Below are 19,991 nucleotides of genomic sequence, written 5' to 3'. Positions count from 1 at the left end.
TTGACAGGGAGTAAATGGTTCAGTGTACTCGATCTGAGGTCAGGGTACTATCAAGTGCCAATGGGCCAGGAAGACCAGGAGAAGACGGCCTTCATCTGTCCATTAGGGTTCTATCAGTTCACCCGCATGCCACAAGGGATCTGCGGAGCTCCTGCCACCTTCCAGAGGCTGATGGAATGGACTCTGGGAGATATGAACCCCCAAGAATGCCTAGTGTACTTGGATGACATTATAGTGTTCGGGAAAACCTTAGAGGAACACGCGGAGCGGTTGATGAAGGTGCTGGATCGACTTCAGAAGGAGGGCCTCAAACTATCCTTGGACAAATGCAAGTTTTGTCGACCGTCCGTGACATACGTGGGCCATATTGTGTCAACCGAAGGGGTGTCCACCGATCCAGGGAAGATAGAGGCTGTGGAGAATTGGCCCAGGCCCAGTAACGTCCAACAACTGCGTTCCTTTTTAGGATTTTGTGGCTATTACCGACGCTTTGTGGAAGGCTACTCGAGCAAAGCCAAACTCCTGAATAATCTTCTAAGAATTTATCCGAAGGATACAGAACGAAAAAAAGTCACGGCACAAACGCCTTTTGGGGAGAAATGGACCCCTGCTTGCGAAGAAAGCGTTCCTGAATTTAAAAGCCAGTCTCACCCGGGCCCCAGTACTGGCCTATGCTGACCCTGATCGTGAGTACGTCCTACATGTGGACGCCAGTCTTAGTGGCCTAGGAGCAGTGCTGCACCAGAAATACGACACCGGGCTTCGCCCTATGGCGTACGCGAGCCGAAGCTTGACCCCCAGCGAACAGAACTATCCTGTCCACAAACTGGAGTTTTTGGCACTAAAATGGGCGGTGGTGGAGAAGTTACACGACTACTTGTATGGAGTGCAGTTTGAAGTGCGAACGGACAATAACCCAATGACCTATATTAACACGTCCGCCAAATTAGATGCCACCGGACACCGGTGGTTGGCAGCCCTGGCCAACTATTGTTTCAACCTCAAGTATAAACCCGGGCCCACCAACGTGGGGGCCGATGCTCTGTCCCGGAGACCGGGACTTCAGCCCACTACGGATGAGGAAGTATGGGAGGAGATTACCGGGCCTGGGATCCGTGCTCTATGTTCCGTAGCAGCCGTAGTTAACAATCAGGTGGCGTTCTCAGAGCTAAGAGTCGCTGATTCACTGGGGTGCCACTCCCGAGCCATTCCCCGGGCCTATCAGAGTCGAGAAGGAATGAATCTCACTGAAGATAAAATCATTTCCTGGAGAGACTTGGTACATCACCAGATCCAAGATCCAGTAGTGGAACTGGCTCGTCAAGCTGTGCAGCAAGGGAATTCCTCTATACTTAAGCAAGCCCCTAAAGAACTGGTGAAGCTATTGCTGAACGAATTCGGGAAGTTTGAACTGGACAATTGCCTACTGTATCGGGTAATTCCATACCACAACCATCCTGACCGGCGACAACTATTCTTGCCGGAGCGTCTGAGAAATATGGTTCTCCGGGCCCTTCACGATGATCACGGCCATCTGGGCGTTGACAAGACCTTCGGACTACTTCAGGATCGGTTCTATTGGCCGAGGATGAGGGAGTCAGTGGAACGACATTGGCGGAGGTGTACCCGCTGCCTGCAGAGAAAAACACTCCCCACCAGAGCGGCCCCCATGGCCCATCTGAAGAGTTCTTGACTTATGGATTTGGTGTGCATGGATTTCCTGTGTATTGAGCCCGATAACCGAGGCATCAGCAACGTACTAGTGATTACAGACCACTACACAAGGTACGCACAAGCGTTCCCTACCAAAGATCAAAAGGCAGTGACCGTGGCCAGAGTCTTGTGGGAAAAATACTTTATTCATTACGGATTACCGAATCGCCTCCACTCGGATCAGGGCAGAGATTTTGAGAGTACTCTCATTAAGGAACTGTTAAGGTTACTAAATATAGCTAAGTCACGGACCACCCTGTACCACCCAGAGGGGGATGCCATGCCCGAACGGTTCAACCGCACCCTGCTGGATATGTTGGGGACCCTAAAGGGCTCACAGAAAACAGAATGGAGCAAGCACGTAGAGACATTGGTACATGCTTATAATTGTACCCGACATGAGTCTACCGGGTACACGCCGTACTTCCTGATGTTCAGGAGAGAAGCCCGATTACCTGTAGATGTGAGACTGCGGATATCTACCGATGGGGAATCCAACAGAACTCACTTTCGTTATGTGCAGCGGTTACGGGATAGTCTACAGCAGGCCTATAAACTGGCTGAAAAGGCAGCGGCGAAATTTAATGCGGGTAACAAGAGGCGCTATGATCACAAAGTGCGACATAAGGAAATCCGCCCAGGGGATGCTGTTCTCCTTCGTAATCTATGCATTCCCGGGAAGCACAAACTGGTTGATCGGTGGAGAGAAGGGGTGTACGAGGTGGAGTCGCAGATGCCTGGCCTCCCGGTATATCGCATCAAGGACTCTGAAGGTCGGGTAAAGGTGTGGCATAGGAATCATCTACTCCCCATACCTCAAGTAGGGGACAACGAATCGGAAGCACCCACTACCTTCATTAATGGAGAAATGGAATACCCAGAGGATGGCCTAGAGACTGTAATAAATGCCACCTCTGAGAATCCTATGGAGGGAACCTCTCAAAGGGGCCCTCCGGCTGCAGGGGCATCTCCCGAAGTAGCTACGGGTAAAGAGCCCCTTGGTCCAACGACAGACACGCTGACTCCAATGAGACAGCCATTAGACCCACAGAGCCCGTGCTTTGTACCCCAGAGAGACTTTGTAGATCTGATGAACACCCCCAGGGCAGAAGCGGAAATGCCAGCTGAAACTAGTTACCCCTCAGAGGAGGTGACTGAAGAACAACTTCGCCGAATTCAAAGAACCAGTCAACCTCCAATGAGGATGGCTTACGATCAATTCGGGGCACCCCATTATGAGGCTCAGCAGTGGGCTCGGCATAGAATGCACTCAGTTGTGGTCATGTTCAATGAGATGTGTAATCTAATCTAAGACAGCAGGGGATGTACCGTGATGTGTTTTTTTGTATAAATGTTATGTAGTGTAGCCAAGCGGGGATGTTGGATTCTGGGGAGGGGAGAATGTAAGGATATGTTAATACTCCGTGCGTGTGTTCACTGTACGGCGGGTTCCGCGCGGCAAGTTGGTACAGGGCGCCGCCATATTGTTGCGCAATGTCGCGAGGTCACTGGTATAGAGGAAAGGTCGCGCATGCGCCCAGGAAGCGCGCGAACAGCGAACCAATGGAAAGGGACTATGTACTGAACTTTAACCCCCCCGCGAACCTTGGAGGAGTCAGCTGGGGGCGAAGAGCCAATGAACAGGCTGGGTTGTTAGGGGAGGAGAACTGGAAGCGTGGGGGAGAGAACCACGCTAGCAGAAGGAGTTGGAGTTTTGCGGAACAGGGAGTGCGAGAGCAGGGGGTCCGTGACCCACCTGCCTAGGCCAGAGACTATCCCCAGGTCCCTAGAAGTATTCCCCACGTCACTGTAGGTTGCGGTACTGTAGGGCCGCCCATAGTGAGGAGCTATTGTCACATTAGACAGAGTCAAGCGCACAGAGTTGTGGACTGATATTGCCGTTTGGGTACAGACGGCGGAACCAGCGACAGCGGAAGGTCTGGAACAGATACGGCGGACCCTTTGAGAAGAGGTGTGGTCACCGCCGTGACCGGGAGGTATTTTGTATTCTGCAAGTGCACCGACACCGGTCATCAGGCGCTGATCCCGCCTTAGTATTAACTTGAACAGACACTAGCAAGTGGCTAGCGGATAGATAACATTCTTTCCAAGTGTCATAAGGACAAACTCTATGAGAGCGTGGCCGAGCCACGTCTGTACAGGACAATATCCCCTTTGAGGTGTGGCCGAGCCACTTTAGCATAATAGATGTTATACTGTGTTAGGAATGAGGTTCATGTTATGATACGGTCGCGTATATATATATGCATGCATGTTGTGTTGTCAAGGAGGTGCTACAGACAGATGCAGTAAAGTTTGGTTGTTTCATGATGTATGGTTCTTGCCCAGGGTAAATCTTTCGAATTGGGGATCCTGGGTAAGTGGAGGCGCTGCGCTATGTTATGAGTGTGTATTGCCCCAGGCTCCCAGCTAGCGGAGGCTCAGATCTCCTGGAGCCACAGGTATTAGACAGTGACCGGTAGCCCTTAGGTAGGTGTCCAGAAAAAGGGCTACATAAGGCTTAGCAGTGTTTACGAAATATGGCCCTATGGTTCATGTTTACTAAGTGTTGCTATTCCATAAGACATCCTCCAGTGGCGGAAGGCACTTTCTGGCTAATTTAAGTGAATGGGCTGTAAAATGTTATGTGGTGCATGGAGATTATTATGGAATAGCATCTCTTATCCTGAGATGTATAGCTATGTATTTAGAATTATATTATGGCACAAAGGATTGATACTTGAACTAACTGGTCCAGAGACTGGAAGATTTTCTGCACTGAGGCCTTTGTGGGGCAAATGTGGATGTAAATAATGTGCTATCATCAAACTTTTTTTATATGTACAAAAAGGATGAGAACTTTATGTTTACCTATGCCAAGAAAAGGGGTGGTTTCACAATAAAAGAGAGGCTGCAATGTATTGACAAAAGCAAATTATTTAAGTATGAGATTCAGTTCATATCTTATCAGCACATGCAAATACAGATGCCATTCATCAAAGTCTCTCTTCTCCAACCTTTTTATTAGAACAGATAAAATAATGTAATATCCGGTGTATTGGGTTATTAAAGTATAGATAAAAACCAAGAAAACAGTGACAATTGCTGTTTGTCAATCTTTTGTTATATGCTTAGCTAACACTACAGAAACATATTGTTATTACTGCATGTACTATGCCTGGGTTTGAGATAAAATAAGGATTATCTGATGTATTTAATTCATAACAGTTTGGCATATGTCCTGGCAATACCAACCACACTAGTCTGATCTCACCTTTCCAGCAAAGTATACCCAACTATTCAAAGCATTCGTACTAGAAAAATGTGGCCTTTTGAAATATATTGTGTAGATATGGTACTGCAAGTCTTCTTCTTCAAATGCCCCAAACTGTATTTTCAATGAAAGTAAAATGAGTTAATCTTCTCCTTACCAACTCTACCAACGAAGGTGTTAATCCGTGTAACAAAAGCTATTTTAGCGCTTTAGTGACAATACACTGCACTGTGCACTGTAAGTACAGCTATTAGTACATAAAAAATTTTTTTTTAAATTTCATTAATGTTGTTAACAAACTATATAGGTAATCGAACTATATCATGCATCCATCTCTCTTATTAGGATGTCCTCCATACGTATGCAATTAAAATGTATTTTCATTTAAAGCTTCAGACCAAGCAATATCTTACATGTGTTTGTTTTTAATAAATCAGTTCTGTACTATGAGAAAATACTTTTAGCATTTTTTTTTAAACAACTCTCAATTACATTTTTAATGTATTATAATGGTATAAACCTTTTTTTTTATTCTATAGCAACCATTGACAAAGTCAAAGATACTGAGTCAATGCTCCTCTGCAGTCATTTAGTGAACCCCCGAGCCGAATCTTCGCCGATCGATCGGCAACTTACAGTAGCTAAATATCTATCATTGTGTGGATTGTATTGATGCACATATTAAAGGGAAATTCTTTTTTTTTTTTTAAACAGCTCCTTCGACTGCTGCTTTAAAAATATATAGTTGTATAACAGTTTTATTCATTAACAAATATTTGAATACCCACCAAGAAGTGAACGCTTTCTGGTCCTTACTGCGCCACAGTCCCCATTGCATGATGAGAACTTGGACCAATTGGTAAACTGGCAGTCATCCTGGCAAGGTATCTGGCAAGGCTGGGTTAAAGATGGTAATTGGCCTGCATGCATGAGACAATCGGTGACTTCAGCCTGACCTCCATCTTGCCTGCGACAAGTAATTGCTACAAGCAGAGGAAAAACCCAAAGAATATAATCAATTATATATCATTTTAGTAAATATGTTTCTCATCTAAGTGAAATTTTTTTTTTTTTAATATGGGTTCATTGTGTTCTTAATTTCTTGATAGGCCCAAGTGTTGATTTATGTGCAGCAGATTAGTTACTTTTTCTAAGATGTACCAATTTTATATTTTATATCCTAGTACCCACTTGAATGATGGACTACAGTGAGAAAATAATATAAAACTTAACGTTTATTATAATGTAATAAAATAGATCTGGGCTTGACCAAATAAGGTAAAATAGTGAATATAAAAATAGTGCATGCTGGGACAAGGGTAGGGAGAGATTGAGTTAACTAATAAACAATGTTTAATAATAAATGTAGTAGCCTATATCATATCTTTATAGCATCAGTAGAGATCAGTAGAGATCAGTAGAGATCAGTAGAGATCATATCTCTATAGCATCTGTAAGGTGTTAAGTTCCCACTGGCATCATACCATGTTAGTAATGGCTGGCTGAACCTTGATTATATCATTCCAATAGACTAGAATGACATTGTACCCATTTAAAAGAACTAGACTCTGTTTTAAAATTTCCAATGACACTTAGAATTAAAAAGTAGCAGAATGTAGCTATAACCCCTCCCCACTGATAATTTTAAAAAAAATGTATAAGATAAAAAATGGAAATGTAGCTATTGAGCTGGTAACAAATAAAATCAGTCATACATAGAGATGGGCACATTTTTTTTGCAGATTTGGATCCGCAGCGAATTGGATGGTTCCTTTGGGCCGCGAATTTCAGCTAACCAATCGCAAAAAGGGTGATTCCCATTTTGTAAATTTTTTATTATTATTACCAATACACTCCGTGGATTCCGCAATCCATTGGCGGATTCATGCCCTGCTGAGTGACAATTATGATGCTGGCCGGTTCATCAATTATTATAGTTTAATTCATGTGAAAATGCAACAATAATGCAACTGAATATGCCAGCTGAGTGTTGAAAAACCTGGCAATAATCAAAACATGAATAAGAGAGACAAGAATGGAGGAGATGTAAAGGTTGGAACTTCTAAAGAAGTCTTCAACTGCAAAATAAGTGAGGAGTGGAGATTTTCTGTGGTCTTCACCTTGGTTGAGCAGTGAAAAAAGTAAAGTTTGCCAAATGTTCCCCGTATCATTCAGACAAGGATGTGCAGAACTTTTCTACAAACATGAAGCTGTTTTTCAAAAGGCAGAGCAGTGTGACTGTGACCCCGGCATACATAGGCTTTGTGACTGTCACAGACACAGACTGGAAGGGACAGACTAATGGCTACAAGGCAGCCTGTGGCGCTGTGGAGAAGAAGCTTTAAGCTTACTATATGAGAAAAGATTTAAGGTGTGAGAACATAAAAAGAGGAGAAACATAAAGGAGGACATAATATTTTTAGAGAGAATTGACACCTTGTATGTCAGTGAGATTCTTAAAAATTCACCAACGGATTGCTGAATCCACAGATTGGATTTTACAAATCCTTCCACGGGTTGTATCCAATGGTGGTTTTTGATAAATCCGTGTGGATTAAAACCAAATCTGTTTTTACCCAAATGGATTTTGGGTTGAAAATGCGAAATAAATATGGGGAAAATGATTTGGGCAAATTCGCCCATCTCTAGTCATACCATAATTATGCTAAATGTGTATCTCTAGTGTAGACCAGTGTACTAGTGTAGACCACTCAGCTACTAATCTCCCAGAATGGAGAGGCAAACTGTTTCCAAAGTATTTACAAATGATCACAACAAATTTAAGTTGGAACAATATTTTCCAATTCAGTTAAGTCCCACTAACTTCACAATGTATGTTCACAGTGTAATAAACATTGTTTTTTCAAACCAAATATCAAAGATTTTTAAAATGTTATCAAATGTTCTTCAAAAGTGAAAGCAGGAAAGTAGATTGTATATTTCATTTGTCACTGATGATGTAATGAATTCTATGCTTGAATATTATCTTATTTTATTCAAATTAGACATTGACTCATTGTAAAAGATACATGAAAGAATGTGTGCTGCTTCTCCCATGTAAAAATTCTTGCAAATTAAATTTTTAGCTATACCATTCTCATGGCAAATACTCTGTTAATGTCCAATGTGTTCTGAACAAAAGATAAAAGAGGAGGAAATGTCTTGAAGGATAAATCACATCACTTACAGTAACTTAGTCACCTAAAGTCTTTTATAGTCAAGCTATAATGTCCGATAAGAAAAGTATCATTTTGCATGACCACCCAAATATCAAGCAATGTTTGATATTATTTGATATCATAAAGTATGTGAGAAAATCTTAGACTAGTCCTTGGGGATTCTTCAGGAGCGCTGGGCCTGCTTTGTTGACAGAATCTAGGCAGACCTACAGTAGGTGTCTGTTCCCCTTGGGGTTGCAGAGCTGAATCGTTTCTACATGGGGTCCTGTATTGAGAATCATACTGACACAATGGGCCAATAAACTATAGAAAACCCCCCGCTACTGCTTGCAATAGTGAATTAATAATGATGGGTGTAGGTGCTGATGGGGCAATATATGAATGATAAACAATGGAGGAAGGAACCCCAGTAGAGCACTCATACACTGTGTTGAGATGATGGTGTAAATTTAAAACTAAACTTTATTAGAAACATAGTAAAACAATGGGGATTAAAATAGGATTAAACTCTGTATCACTACGCTTAATTACCTAAGGGATATGATAGTCCCCAGGTAGGTAGTCGTTATTGAAGTGTTGCTTGAGTACACTAGCCCCCAGCCACCTTAATTATGGAAGCCTGGGGGAAAGCTAGATTGATAGAGTGCCAAAAACAGTACCATATTTATTCAAGAAATGAATCCCATTGAAAATATGTTGTATTGTTTTACAGCTGAGACCCTTTAGTAAATAATCCCCTATGTGTTTTTGCCCAGAAGAGCTTGCAATCTTATATTTCAAACCTGATGAATAGTGAGAAAAAGTAACATGTCTATGCATGGAAATTTTAATGTAACATTTTAATTTGCATGGTACATAAGTAAGTTATTGTTAGTAAACAATTGACAAAAACGCTCTACTGTACAGCATACAGCAAATTAAAAAAAGCAATTCTGAACACATTCACATTTCTCCAGGAACCTGTCTTTGCCCATAGTCACTCAGCATACAATGCTTCCACTGCAGCCTAGAATTATGGGTAATGACATGCAAATGAGCGCATTTTCTTCTTATCCACCATAACATGAATCCCTATAAGCTTATGTCTGACGTTAGGAAGCAGAAAGTGAGTACTGTGAGTACTCATTTGCATGTCATTACCCATAATTCCTGGCTGCAGTGGAAGCGTTGTATGCTGAGTAATTATAAGGAAAGACAGGATTGTGGACCTGTCTGAGACATGTTAATGTGCTCATAAATGTTTTTTTTTTATTTGTAATTGTCATAGTAGCAATTGAGCAGCGTACTCTAGCCTCTGCATTCAAAACCACCAAAAGCTCAATCAGTATGCTATGTCTTCTCCCAAAAATGGATAGTTGACAGTGCACATGTTGCTGATTCTCCTAATTATGTGAGTGTTTTTGTTAAGAGATAAGGAATCGAAGGCATGTCAATAGCAACAACTATTATGATTGTAAAAAACCTGAAAACATTTTCAGGAAGATTGTTAATGTATTCTCCATATGTTCTAGCGATTGTGATATTGCACTTCTTAAAAAAACAGTTTAATTTATTTTATGATTGCTATTAACAACATTATTTACTTATAATGTGCCAACATATTCTTCAGTTTGGGACGATGGGGAAACAGAATTATATCAATTACATAAACAGAATTACATACCAAATTAGAGCAAAGTACAAACATATACAACAGGTAAAAAGGGCCCAGCTAGTGAGAGGTTACAATCTAGACCAGGGTGCGCAAACTTTTTGCCTTGCGCCCCCCTGCCTGCTCTCCCCCACTGCTCGCGCCCCCCGTACCTACTCTGAAACGTCAAATGATGCTGCAGAGTCATGTGACGTCAAGTGACCCCGCGGCATCATTTGATACTGCGTTGTCATGGCAAAGCGTCACCCAAGCCAACTGAGTCACGGTAAGTGACGTTGCAGAGGCCTCATGCGGTCCCCCGGCATTTAATTTAAAAGCCTTGGGGAAGAGTGCGGGGCTTCTACAACCACAGCGCCCCCCCAAAAAAATCTCGCACCACCCAGTTTGCGCACCCCTGATCTAGACTATGAAGGGAGAAAGGAGCAAAGTTGAAACAAAAGGTAAAGTGGCTGCTTATTGTGGGATGGAGTTTGGTCCAGTCGCACAGCTGGTCCCTTTAAGGGTGTGGATGTTAGGGGGATGTGGATGTTTTAAGATACTAACTCTTTCAGTACTAAACGTATTACCACTCTCAATGCCCAGCAGCAGCTTAAAGAGACAGAAGTATACCTAATTACATATGTTTACCTCTGGCTTGTAGTCCAGGCCCACACGTCTCATAAGCTCCAGGGCTGTCCTGCCGGACATACCAAGGCACCAGCTGACATCGTCGCCATTTGTGTGTTTTCCACCTGCAATCAAAACAAGGCATGACATTCACATACTATTCAGAATACTCTTCTGCTAATAGTGGTGTCAAATGAAAACAAATATAATTCTACTCACTCCTCTAGCAAGTAAGTTACAGCAGTAATTCATTATTAATACGTCATTTATTTGTATTTATTTCTTTAAATGTATCAGGGAGTCTCCTTAAGAACAGCTAAAACTCTCTTACTACTAGTAGTCAGCTGGTTTAACCACAACGAATCCCCAAAGCACAGGCAACAAAACAATGTGTTTTTGCCATGGTCGCCATGAATGAGGAGATTGCTGCCTGTCATAATGACATTCCTCCCATACACGGACTCACTGGCATGATGTTGATGACAGCTGTCTTTATTTCCCAAAGGTGTCAGGAAATTCGACCTTCACATATGCTGAAATAGGTGTCTGTGAACCATGGCTTATCATATTAAGAGCCAGAGAGGACAGCAATGTAAATGTTTATATTAGCGCTTTATTGTAACGCAGTGGGAAAGTATGAACATGGGTACTGAAAAATGAATTAAGTAATACAATACAGATTGATTCCCCTTGACCCTATGGGATGTTTGTGTGAGTTTTCTGTTGGATCATTACTAGATTGGACGACAAAAAGACAGGGGACAGGTTTGTGGGAGTTCAGATTGTAATTACTGTACGAAGATAGGGTTGTGCTGGCCTGTTGTAATTAAAGACTTTTCAGTTATCTTGCAAAGCAGTAAAATTATATTTGGTTTATCACATCTCACAGTATAAATCTACCTTAATGGGCAGACAGTTAACAGCTTGTGAAATGTTTATTATCAGCAACATTGTCCAATTTAAAGGTTGTGGAAAATACATCACATTTGCAATTTGAAGGCCATATTAAATCTCTCTGACCGGAAGATTAGAAAGTATTTTTCCTTTTTCAAAATAGACAGCAGGTGGCAATAACATCAAATGTGTCACACCAAAAGCAGAGTTTAAAAAAATGACCTGTCACTTAAAAGTTACCTTTTGAAATTTCAGTATAACTTGTGCAAAGGGGAAATGTTCATTGATTTCAGGTAATTTGTAATTGAGGTGGAACATAACAGAGGGAAAAAGCAGATATCTACTGAGACTATATCACCCAGTTACTTCAACTGTCACTTTGTGATATATATTTTTATATACATATGTCACATTAAAAACACTTCTATTTTGCTATCTGATGAACTTTCCTATCATACAGAATTCAGAAAGAAAACACTGTACCCATTACAATCTTTCTGCATATTATTTTGTCTTTTATGACCTTGAGCATTACCAATGGCTTGGTTTAAATTTCCATTTGTGTTTTTCCACACAATAATTCTCTAATGACATGAATGATTGAGCAGACCCACTGAGAATTAGGCACAATTATAACTGTAGTGATAGGTACAAAAAAGTGAAGGGACTGCAAAAATAACAGTCAAATAGCGGTACATGGAAAAAAATTAATAATGTAATAACGAAAGCTTGCAGCAAAACAGCATTTGGAATAAAAAAAAAAACTATAATGTGATCTCATGAAACCAAGCAAAAAAAGGGTTTATTCAGCACATGGGGACACCAATATAATACACGGGCAATCAATATTCCATGCTTCTGAAACCTTTCAACAAGAGTGACAGGGAGTGACAGCTTAGAAACAGAAATGTTAACACTTGGATATCCATCAATCTGCCATGAGAAAATGAAATTTAATGAATAAAAAGTAACCTTGTTCAAAAATTGCTTCTCAATGTGACTTTATCTCACCTGTAACTGTGACAGACAGTAAGAGCTTCACACTCGTTTTCATCATATAAAGTGTCAGGACAGTCACGGCCACCGTAGGATGGGAGCTGAATAATGACACGATGCCGTGTCTGTTTTTTCATGCCAATATCACCTAAAAAAAAGGAAAAATGTGCAACTTATTTTTAATCTGAGTACAATGATTGTACTCAGAAAATATATTTTTTAGTAGTCTGTCAACCAAGAGAAAAATTACATACATATATCTAACTTCTCACACTAGCACTGGCTAAAGAAATGTTTATGATCTAAATATGAATTACCTCAAACTCACATTCTTCTAGTTCAATACATTTGTTGGTGCCTAATGTTTTATCACTTTGATGACATTGTGTATTCACAAGGATCAGATATTTTCCACACGTTGTTTGTCATAAATTATAAATCTATTTCGGGATGCACATGTTCTCAAATTGTCCACTATACTATCAGGATGTGGTATCACTTAAGGGAAGAACATGGAAAAAGTACATTCTGTAAATAGTCTTGTTCAATGTACAGTACACAGGCTTTCAAGATCACAGTGGTACAGTACCTGTTTTAGATGTGCCTTCAAGAGAATATACTGTATAAACATACGGGTACAGGGCTCTTTGTGATTACAAAAAGAGAAAAAGTGTGGAAGAAAAATAAATTCAGGGATAATAAAATACAATTTGTGCAGTGTGTCAGACTCAAAAATTAAATATGTGAAAAAAAACACATTTAACAAGTGGTCAGTGACATGTACATAACCTGAAAGGCGATAAGAGAACGTCTGCAGCTGTTAATCAGAGATTGCTCAGCACCTCTCAAGTACTAAAATAAAGTGAAGACAAAAAACAGCGCACTACGCTCATAGTGTAGTAAAATGTAGTAAAAAATAGTAATTAAAAGGGTAAGTATTCTGCGTACATCAAAATAGTTCTATTAAGTATTTCATGTTGCAAGACATGCGTTACCACACTGGAACCGGACGGGATGATGTCTGACGCCGTCTGGTCTCTCCTGGATGGTGTTCGGATAGAGTCGATTTCCTCACGGTAGGTGGCATCACACAAGCGGGCACAATGAATCCTCCTCAGCGTGTGCAGGAAGCAACAGTCTCTTTAGCAGTTATTGCCACAAAATAGGTAATTGAATACAACCTTCCAGGATCGTGTGCACAGCAATGTTACTGTAGAGACACCACATGTCACCACACAACATCACGAGCAATCGTGACCAGGAGGTATCAGTAGGTGAATCATAGTGGAATAACTGCAGATACCAGAAATACTAGTGTCCATAAAGAGTAAGTGGACTTCTGCCCAGAGATAGCTTCGATAGTGCGAGGCGGCGGTTGATGAGGTCACTACGTAACGCCGGTAGTGTGGTATATTGGTGCATCACCACAGTAGGCTCAGATAACATTAATCTCATTGAATGAATCCAGGATCCAGGAACAATAATACATTGCTAGGAATGAACATCCCAGGGTAAAGAATAGGGACCTGGTGGTGCCCACACAGCTACCCCAATACTTGGTCTCCAATATACATAAATTCACCACTGGGGTTTGATAAACACAGTCCAGCAATAGAAAGGTAACAAACGAGGGGCTAATGCCCTTTACCTGACTAGTTATGTTCCAGATAGATGGATTCCTCGGCGTGCAGTCCTCAGAAGAAGAATCCAGATAGTTAAAAGAGAAGATGACCACAGCTCACAGCATCCAAAAATGCAAGAATAAGGGCAACTCCAGACATGGAAAAAATATATATTAACTTTTAATGATCAGCTTGGCAATAGTATAGGACCACGCACCAACGCGTTTCATCACTCAGGACTTTCTCAAGGTTTACTCATAGCTATACAGCCCATTGTCTAGAATGTTTCTTTTTTAGCGCTTTGCTTTATTTTTATGATCTTTTCTCATTATTGCAGTCATCCTGTTTTTTCTACATTTATTCAGTTAGTTCATATTTCACTTATTTGATTATATATGTGTATCTAACATATGTCTGTTTTTTATTTCAGCTCATTCTTTAAACGTGTTCCGTCACTTTTAATATATTTTATGTATTATGTGTAATCTTATTACAGTAAATTGCTTTTTAAGGAAGCTGGCTGAAATTACCATATCAGCTGTGCTAAAAAACCCTGCTCCATTCGGATTGGCCGCGCACACCCCCAATGTTCTTCCAATCCTTAGAGACAGGTGGGTATAAATCCCATATGAGTACTCTATTTAAAATGTTCCCTGATGAAGTATTTGGTGTTCTACGAAACACGCAGGATTTTATACTGTCTGTATGCTTTTTTGAATTCTTGAGCCCCAAGCACTGACGTGCAGTTTAATTTTGATTGCTTTGACTTATCTCGCATAGCCGCAATTATTGTGGCGATACTTAGTGATGTCATCAACCGCTGCCTTCCGCCGCCTCGCACTGTTGGAGCTATCTCTGGGCAGGAGTCTGTTTACTCTTTATGGACATTAGTATTTCTATCACTACACTGGTGCCTGCAGTTGTTCCACTGTGATTTCCCTACCGATTCTATTCTGGTCACGATTGCTCATGACGTTGTGTGGTGACATGGGGTGTCTCTATAGTAACACTGCTGTGCACGCGATCCTGGAAGGTTGTGTTCAAATACCTATTTTGTGGCAATCACTGCTAAAGAGACTGTTGCTTCCTGCACACGCTGAGGAGATTCATCGTGCCCTCTTGTGTGGTGCCATCTACCGTGAGGAAAGTGACTATCTGAACACCATCCAGGAGAGACCAGACGGCGTCAGACATCTATCCCGTCCAGTTCCAGTGTGGTAACGCATGTCTTGCAACATGAATGCTTAAAATAACAATGTTATGTACGCAAAATACTTCTTTCCTTTTTCTGACTATTTTTTACAACATTTTACTACACTTGAGTGTTATGCGCTGTTTTTTGTCTTCACAGGGCTCTATGTACCAAGAGGAAGGTGTGCGCTGATGCAGCTGCATCCAAAAATTTGAATTTTTTTATGTCTAATACGCAACATATTTATGAACCGTATTTGTACTGTTTTATAATTTGGCACATTCCATGTTAATATTCTGCACTCATCTCATCACAGATAGGCGCAGATGTCCCAGAAAATTGAACAAACAAGAATACTACAGAGGCACTGTCTGTCGCGGGTCTATTTTAACTCGAGTTGTGACAAAATAATGACCTTGCTCCACAGTTTATCGTTTAATACATAGAGCCCACAGTTGTTTTCATTTCAAGGAAATGTATCACAATGTGAAACTGGTAGAAGAAAGTTTATTGTTCTCATGCAATGAGCACTGTGATTAAAATGATCAGTTTTTGTACTAGTTTGTATGGTTGTGAAAAGATTGTGTGATATGAAACACTAAAGCATAACAAAGGGAAAAGGGAGAACATTAACAAACTGTAGCTAATTTTTGACAATACTATTGACCCCCATGCCCATTCCATTCTAGGCAGTAAAGCTAATTTACCACACCATAACTAATGTATGGATGCAGTGAATCATTTTTAGATGCTGTCAACAATGTATCTCAGGAGAACCCTTCAAAAAAATGTATATATAAGTTGTATTAGTTAGTATTTGCATTTATCCAGTAAAAGTGGCAATTCCAATTTTTTATGACCTGAACCAAGGGGTCCAAAGACAATCCATGGTACCCAAAACTATAGGGACCCCCAGCTGAGTTTTTATCTGCTGGTTTCTGACAAAACTACAAATATTGATTCAGGGTCACCAATAAAAAGCTACACTGTCATCTTCCGATGATGCTGCATTTTTTTTAAATTACTTTCATTTTTATTAATCGTATTTCAGAAATAAAGAAAAAGGGTACACAAAAGAAAAAAGGGGGGGGAAATATAATGATACATTGATACATATGATCTGGTGATATCACAATGGGGGGGAGGGGATCAGGGGATGGGGAAAGGGACCGCATTTGTAACAATATAACGTAGTGAGCAACTGTTTAAATATAACAACTTACTCTGTTCAAAATATTGTAATCTAAATATGGAGATATTCCTGCATGACGGAACCAAGGAGCCCAAATCTCTGAAAATTGTGAGGTGGAACCGTTCAGGCAAGCCAAGAGTTTTTCCATGTAAACTATGTGCCAAATGTTGCTATTCATTTGGTTTAGAGATGGGGGCAGGTTGTTTCTAATTCTTGGTGATTGTACATCTCGCAGCGTTTAAAATTTGGGAGATAATTTTAGCTTCTTTTTTGTTGTGGTTGGCCATTGGTTTTCCTAGCAATATATGTACTGAGACATGTGGGACAGTGATCTCTGTGTATTAGGGAGAAAACTTCCCTCCATGTTTGTTGAATTTTGGGACATGACCAAAATATATGCAGTATAATTCCCATTTCACCACAACCACGCCAACACAATGGGGAAACATTTGGTAGAAAAGAGTGTAACCTAGTAGGAGTCATGTACCATCTGAATATTAACTTGTAAATATTCTCGTTAATCACAACAAACAATGAATTTTTGGAGGCGGCTTCCCAGATATTTTTCCAAATACCAAGATCTAATCTGATGTTCAACTCCTCTTCCCAGGATACCATATAGTTATCAGGGGTTTGGCTGCTTTTGATAGGGGTCAAACTATGGTATATTCTGGAGATAATGCCCTTTGTAAGGGGCTGGTGTAGACACCAATCCTCATATAAGGTTAGAACATGGGATTGTTTTGGTTTGTAGATAGATTGAATATAATGTCTAACCTGGAGAAATCTGAAAAATTCAGAGAAGGGAATATCATGATTTGTTTGTAGGTTTTCTTCAGTAGCTTCTTGATGAGCAGTCCGTCCTGGTCTTTGGACTCCAGATATCACAACCTTTGTTTGATTTTTGAAATACATTTCTGGAGTGGACAACGTATCCACTAGCAACTTATGTCTAGAACACAATTTGGCTTGCCTGCCATTTTAAATAGATACTTAGTAAGTAACCAGCTCTAATTTTTCAGGAGGGCTGGGTCTTTGCTCGCCTTGTGGTTGGAGTCTTCACCCATGCCAGATGCTGTAATTTAGGTGAGAGGTGAGGCCGCTGAGAGGCCTCCAGGTCCTCTGGCTGGAGTAGACCCAATGATCGCCCTCTTCTTGGTAGGTAAACAATAGCTTGCACGGGAAACCCCAGCGATAGCGGATTTTATTGTTCCGCAGTGTATTGGTGATCTGTGCGTACTTTCTTCGCTTATACAGCATGATTTGGGCCAAATCCGGAAGTTGAACATTATCTTGCTCTATTTTTGGGGTGGATCTAGCAGCTCTCAATATCTCTTTTTTGATATGGAAATAGTGTGGCTTTGCTAGGTCCAGGCCTGTCCATCTGGAATTTATCCTCGATACTTCTGATAGCAGAGACATAAAAAGCCGAGTGAGGTATGCGTCTAGTTCGGCATTGTCCAGTTGTCCGGTACTCCTCTGATCTGCAGATTATTGCGTCTTGACTGGTTTTCTGTGTCTTCCAATTTTTCAAAAATTATTTTGACTTTAGTTTTTAGTTTGTGGATTTCTTGAGCTTGGGTCTCCTTGGCAAGGGTGGTGGTATCCCCTTTCTCCTCCAAGTCCATGATATGGTCTCCTATAGATGCTATCACTTCCTTGATACTGCCATGAATACTCTGTACCTCAGAGTGGAAAGAGCTTTTGATATCTTGAACAAATACCAGCATTTCATTGTGAGTAAGCGGGTATCTGCCTCTTCTTCGGAGTCTAGTTCTGGCTCTGTGCCTTCGCCTACGATAAATGCTTCTTGATCTTTATATGATTTATCTGTTTATAAACTGTGACTGCTTACTGTAGGAGGTTTAAAATGACAAGATATTGCATAAAAATATTTTTATCAGTTTAGTTACTTGAAAAAGTGGTATGCAAATGGAGAAGTGGAAGCTAAGAAAAAGTCTGATTCCTACAGAACTAACCAGTATTTATTTCAAGCTGCCCCCCTAGCTGTAGGCAGGGGGTTCTAATGACCATGGGTGTTCTGGCCTTCCCCTTGCTGGCCCACTACCCACACCTCCCTCCCTGCCCAGGGGAGCAGTTTCCAGAAGGGCCAATGTAAGGCCAGGCTGGCGGGCAGCATGGACTCTTTGCTGCCCGCCAGACGATTAAAGGCATATGTAGATGTACAGTTGTGTGAAAAAGAAAGTACCCCCTCTTTGAATTCTATGGGTATACATATCAGGACATAATAACAATCATCTGTTCCTTAAAATTAGGTAAAAACAACCTCAGATGAACAACAACACATGACATATTAGACCGTGTCGGATGACGAGGGGTGGTTAGACCGGCGGCTGAGCGCATTGTTTATGCACAGGCAAGTGCAGGGTAGCAGACAAGGCCGTTGCATCCTGGCAGCATATGCGCTAGACAGGCATCACGTGTTAAGGCTGCCCCCCGCGGGCGGTTGATGGTGCCCGGCCACAAAAGGTGTGGCAGCACACGCGCCTGGTAATAGTCAGGTGCCACGCACAGGGCGGTAGCCTGCGGTCTCTGTACCGTAAGGCAGGACATCACGGTTTGCAGGGCAGCCCCCTGTGGCAGGGCAGCAGCCTCTGGCCACTGTGATGCATGGTAGGGCGGATCGGTTCGCAGATCGGCCCCCGCTGGCCTCCGACCACTGTGCCGCAAGGCAGGGCGTCACGGCACGCCGGTGAAGCAGCAGGAGTACCACCTGCCAAATCGGCAGGCATAGGGAAACCAGGACTCCGGTGTGGGGCTAGCAATGGACGAGGCGCGGCCCGGTTTGCCACCAAGGTCACTCCCCCCTGCGGCGCCAAGGATGGGTAAGAATCCTACAGCAGTAAAAAAGTGTGTTTAAAAGTTGGATAGTTTCACAGGAGGATCGCGCAGCCCACTATGGTCAGCACGCAGAGGAATCAGCAGGGGGAGAAATCCCAGGTAGCGCAGAGTGCTTGCAGCTCCAGAGTCAGTGCAGGTCCTGGATCAGGCTGCGGATAGCGCAGCGGGGAAAGCGAAATTAACGACAGCGTTAATAAGCATGCTAAAGACGTTAGAGCCTCAGGCGGCGGTCTCTTTCATGACCCCCCGGCAACAACAGCGGGATTGGGGGCCACTTGTGCAGCATTAGGAGTGTCGGGAGCATGGGGGGCGCACAGCATAGCCACAGGGATCTCCTCCCAAATTGGAGCGGGGCCGGTCGTGTAAAGTGTCCCTTGTTGGGTCGGGGCAGCAGTACAGGAGCAAACCATAGCCACGGCAGCAGTAATTCCCTCCCCCCCACGGAAGATCCCATCCCCGCCCCGGCAGCAACCAGCCCGACCCCGTTGACTCTCAACCAAGCTTCAACCACTGCCGGGGTCATCGGCACTGCGGCTGCACCGTCATCAGCCGGAGTGGGGCCGATCTCAGCTGAGGCCTTTCCAGATGCAAACTTATGTATTACCAACGGGTTAGGCGTACATTTGACTAATGAGGAGAGAGAGAAAATTTGGGCAGGAGAATTCATAGAGCTCCTATCCCTGCTACCAGATGACAGGGAAGTGCTGGTGCGATCATCCTTAAAAGGGGACGCTAGGAAAGATGACGTTGAGAGATGTCTGTTTCTGTGCACATTTGCACATTCAGAATCATGGCCTAGGTAATTGGGGA

General features: G+C 42.2%; 1 protein-coding gene across 1 annotated transcript in view; it reads right to left on the bottom strand.

Moving 5' to 3' along the window:
* THSD7A (thrombospondin type 1 domain containing 7A) overlaps positions 1-19,991 on the bottom strand; it is a 665,741-nt gene that overhangs the window by 110,486 nt on the left and 535,264 nt on the right. The window contains exons 12-14 of the mRNA XM_075587236.1: positions 12,329-12,461; positions 10,445-10,548; positions 5,776-5,970 (exon numbers count right to left, since the gene is read on the bottom strand). Of these exons, the coding sequence (XP_075443351.1) occupies positions 5,776-5,970; positions 10,445-10,548; positions 12,329-12,461 (432 nt within the window). The remainder of the gene's footprint in view (positions 1-5,775; positions 5,971-10,444; positions 10,549-12,328; positions 12,462-19,991) is intronic.

This window comes from Ascaphus truei, chromosome 2 (genome assembly GCF_040206685.1).
Source record: "Ascaphus truei isolate aAscTru1 chromosome 2, aAscTru1.hap1, whole genome shotgun sequence".
Taxonomy (NCBI): domain Eukaryota; kingdom Metazoa; phylum Chordata; class Amphibia; order Anura; family Ascaphidae; genus Ascaphus; species Ascaphus truei.
Note: the sequence above shows the minus strand (reverse complement) of the source record. Positions and strands in the feature narration are given on the sequence as shown.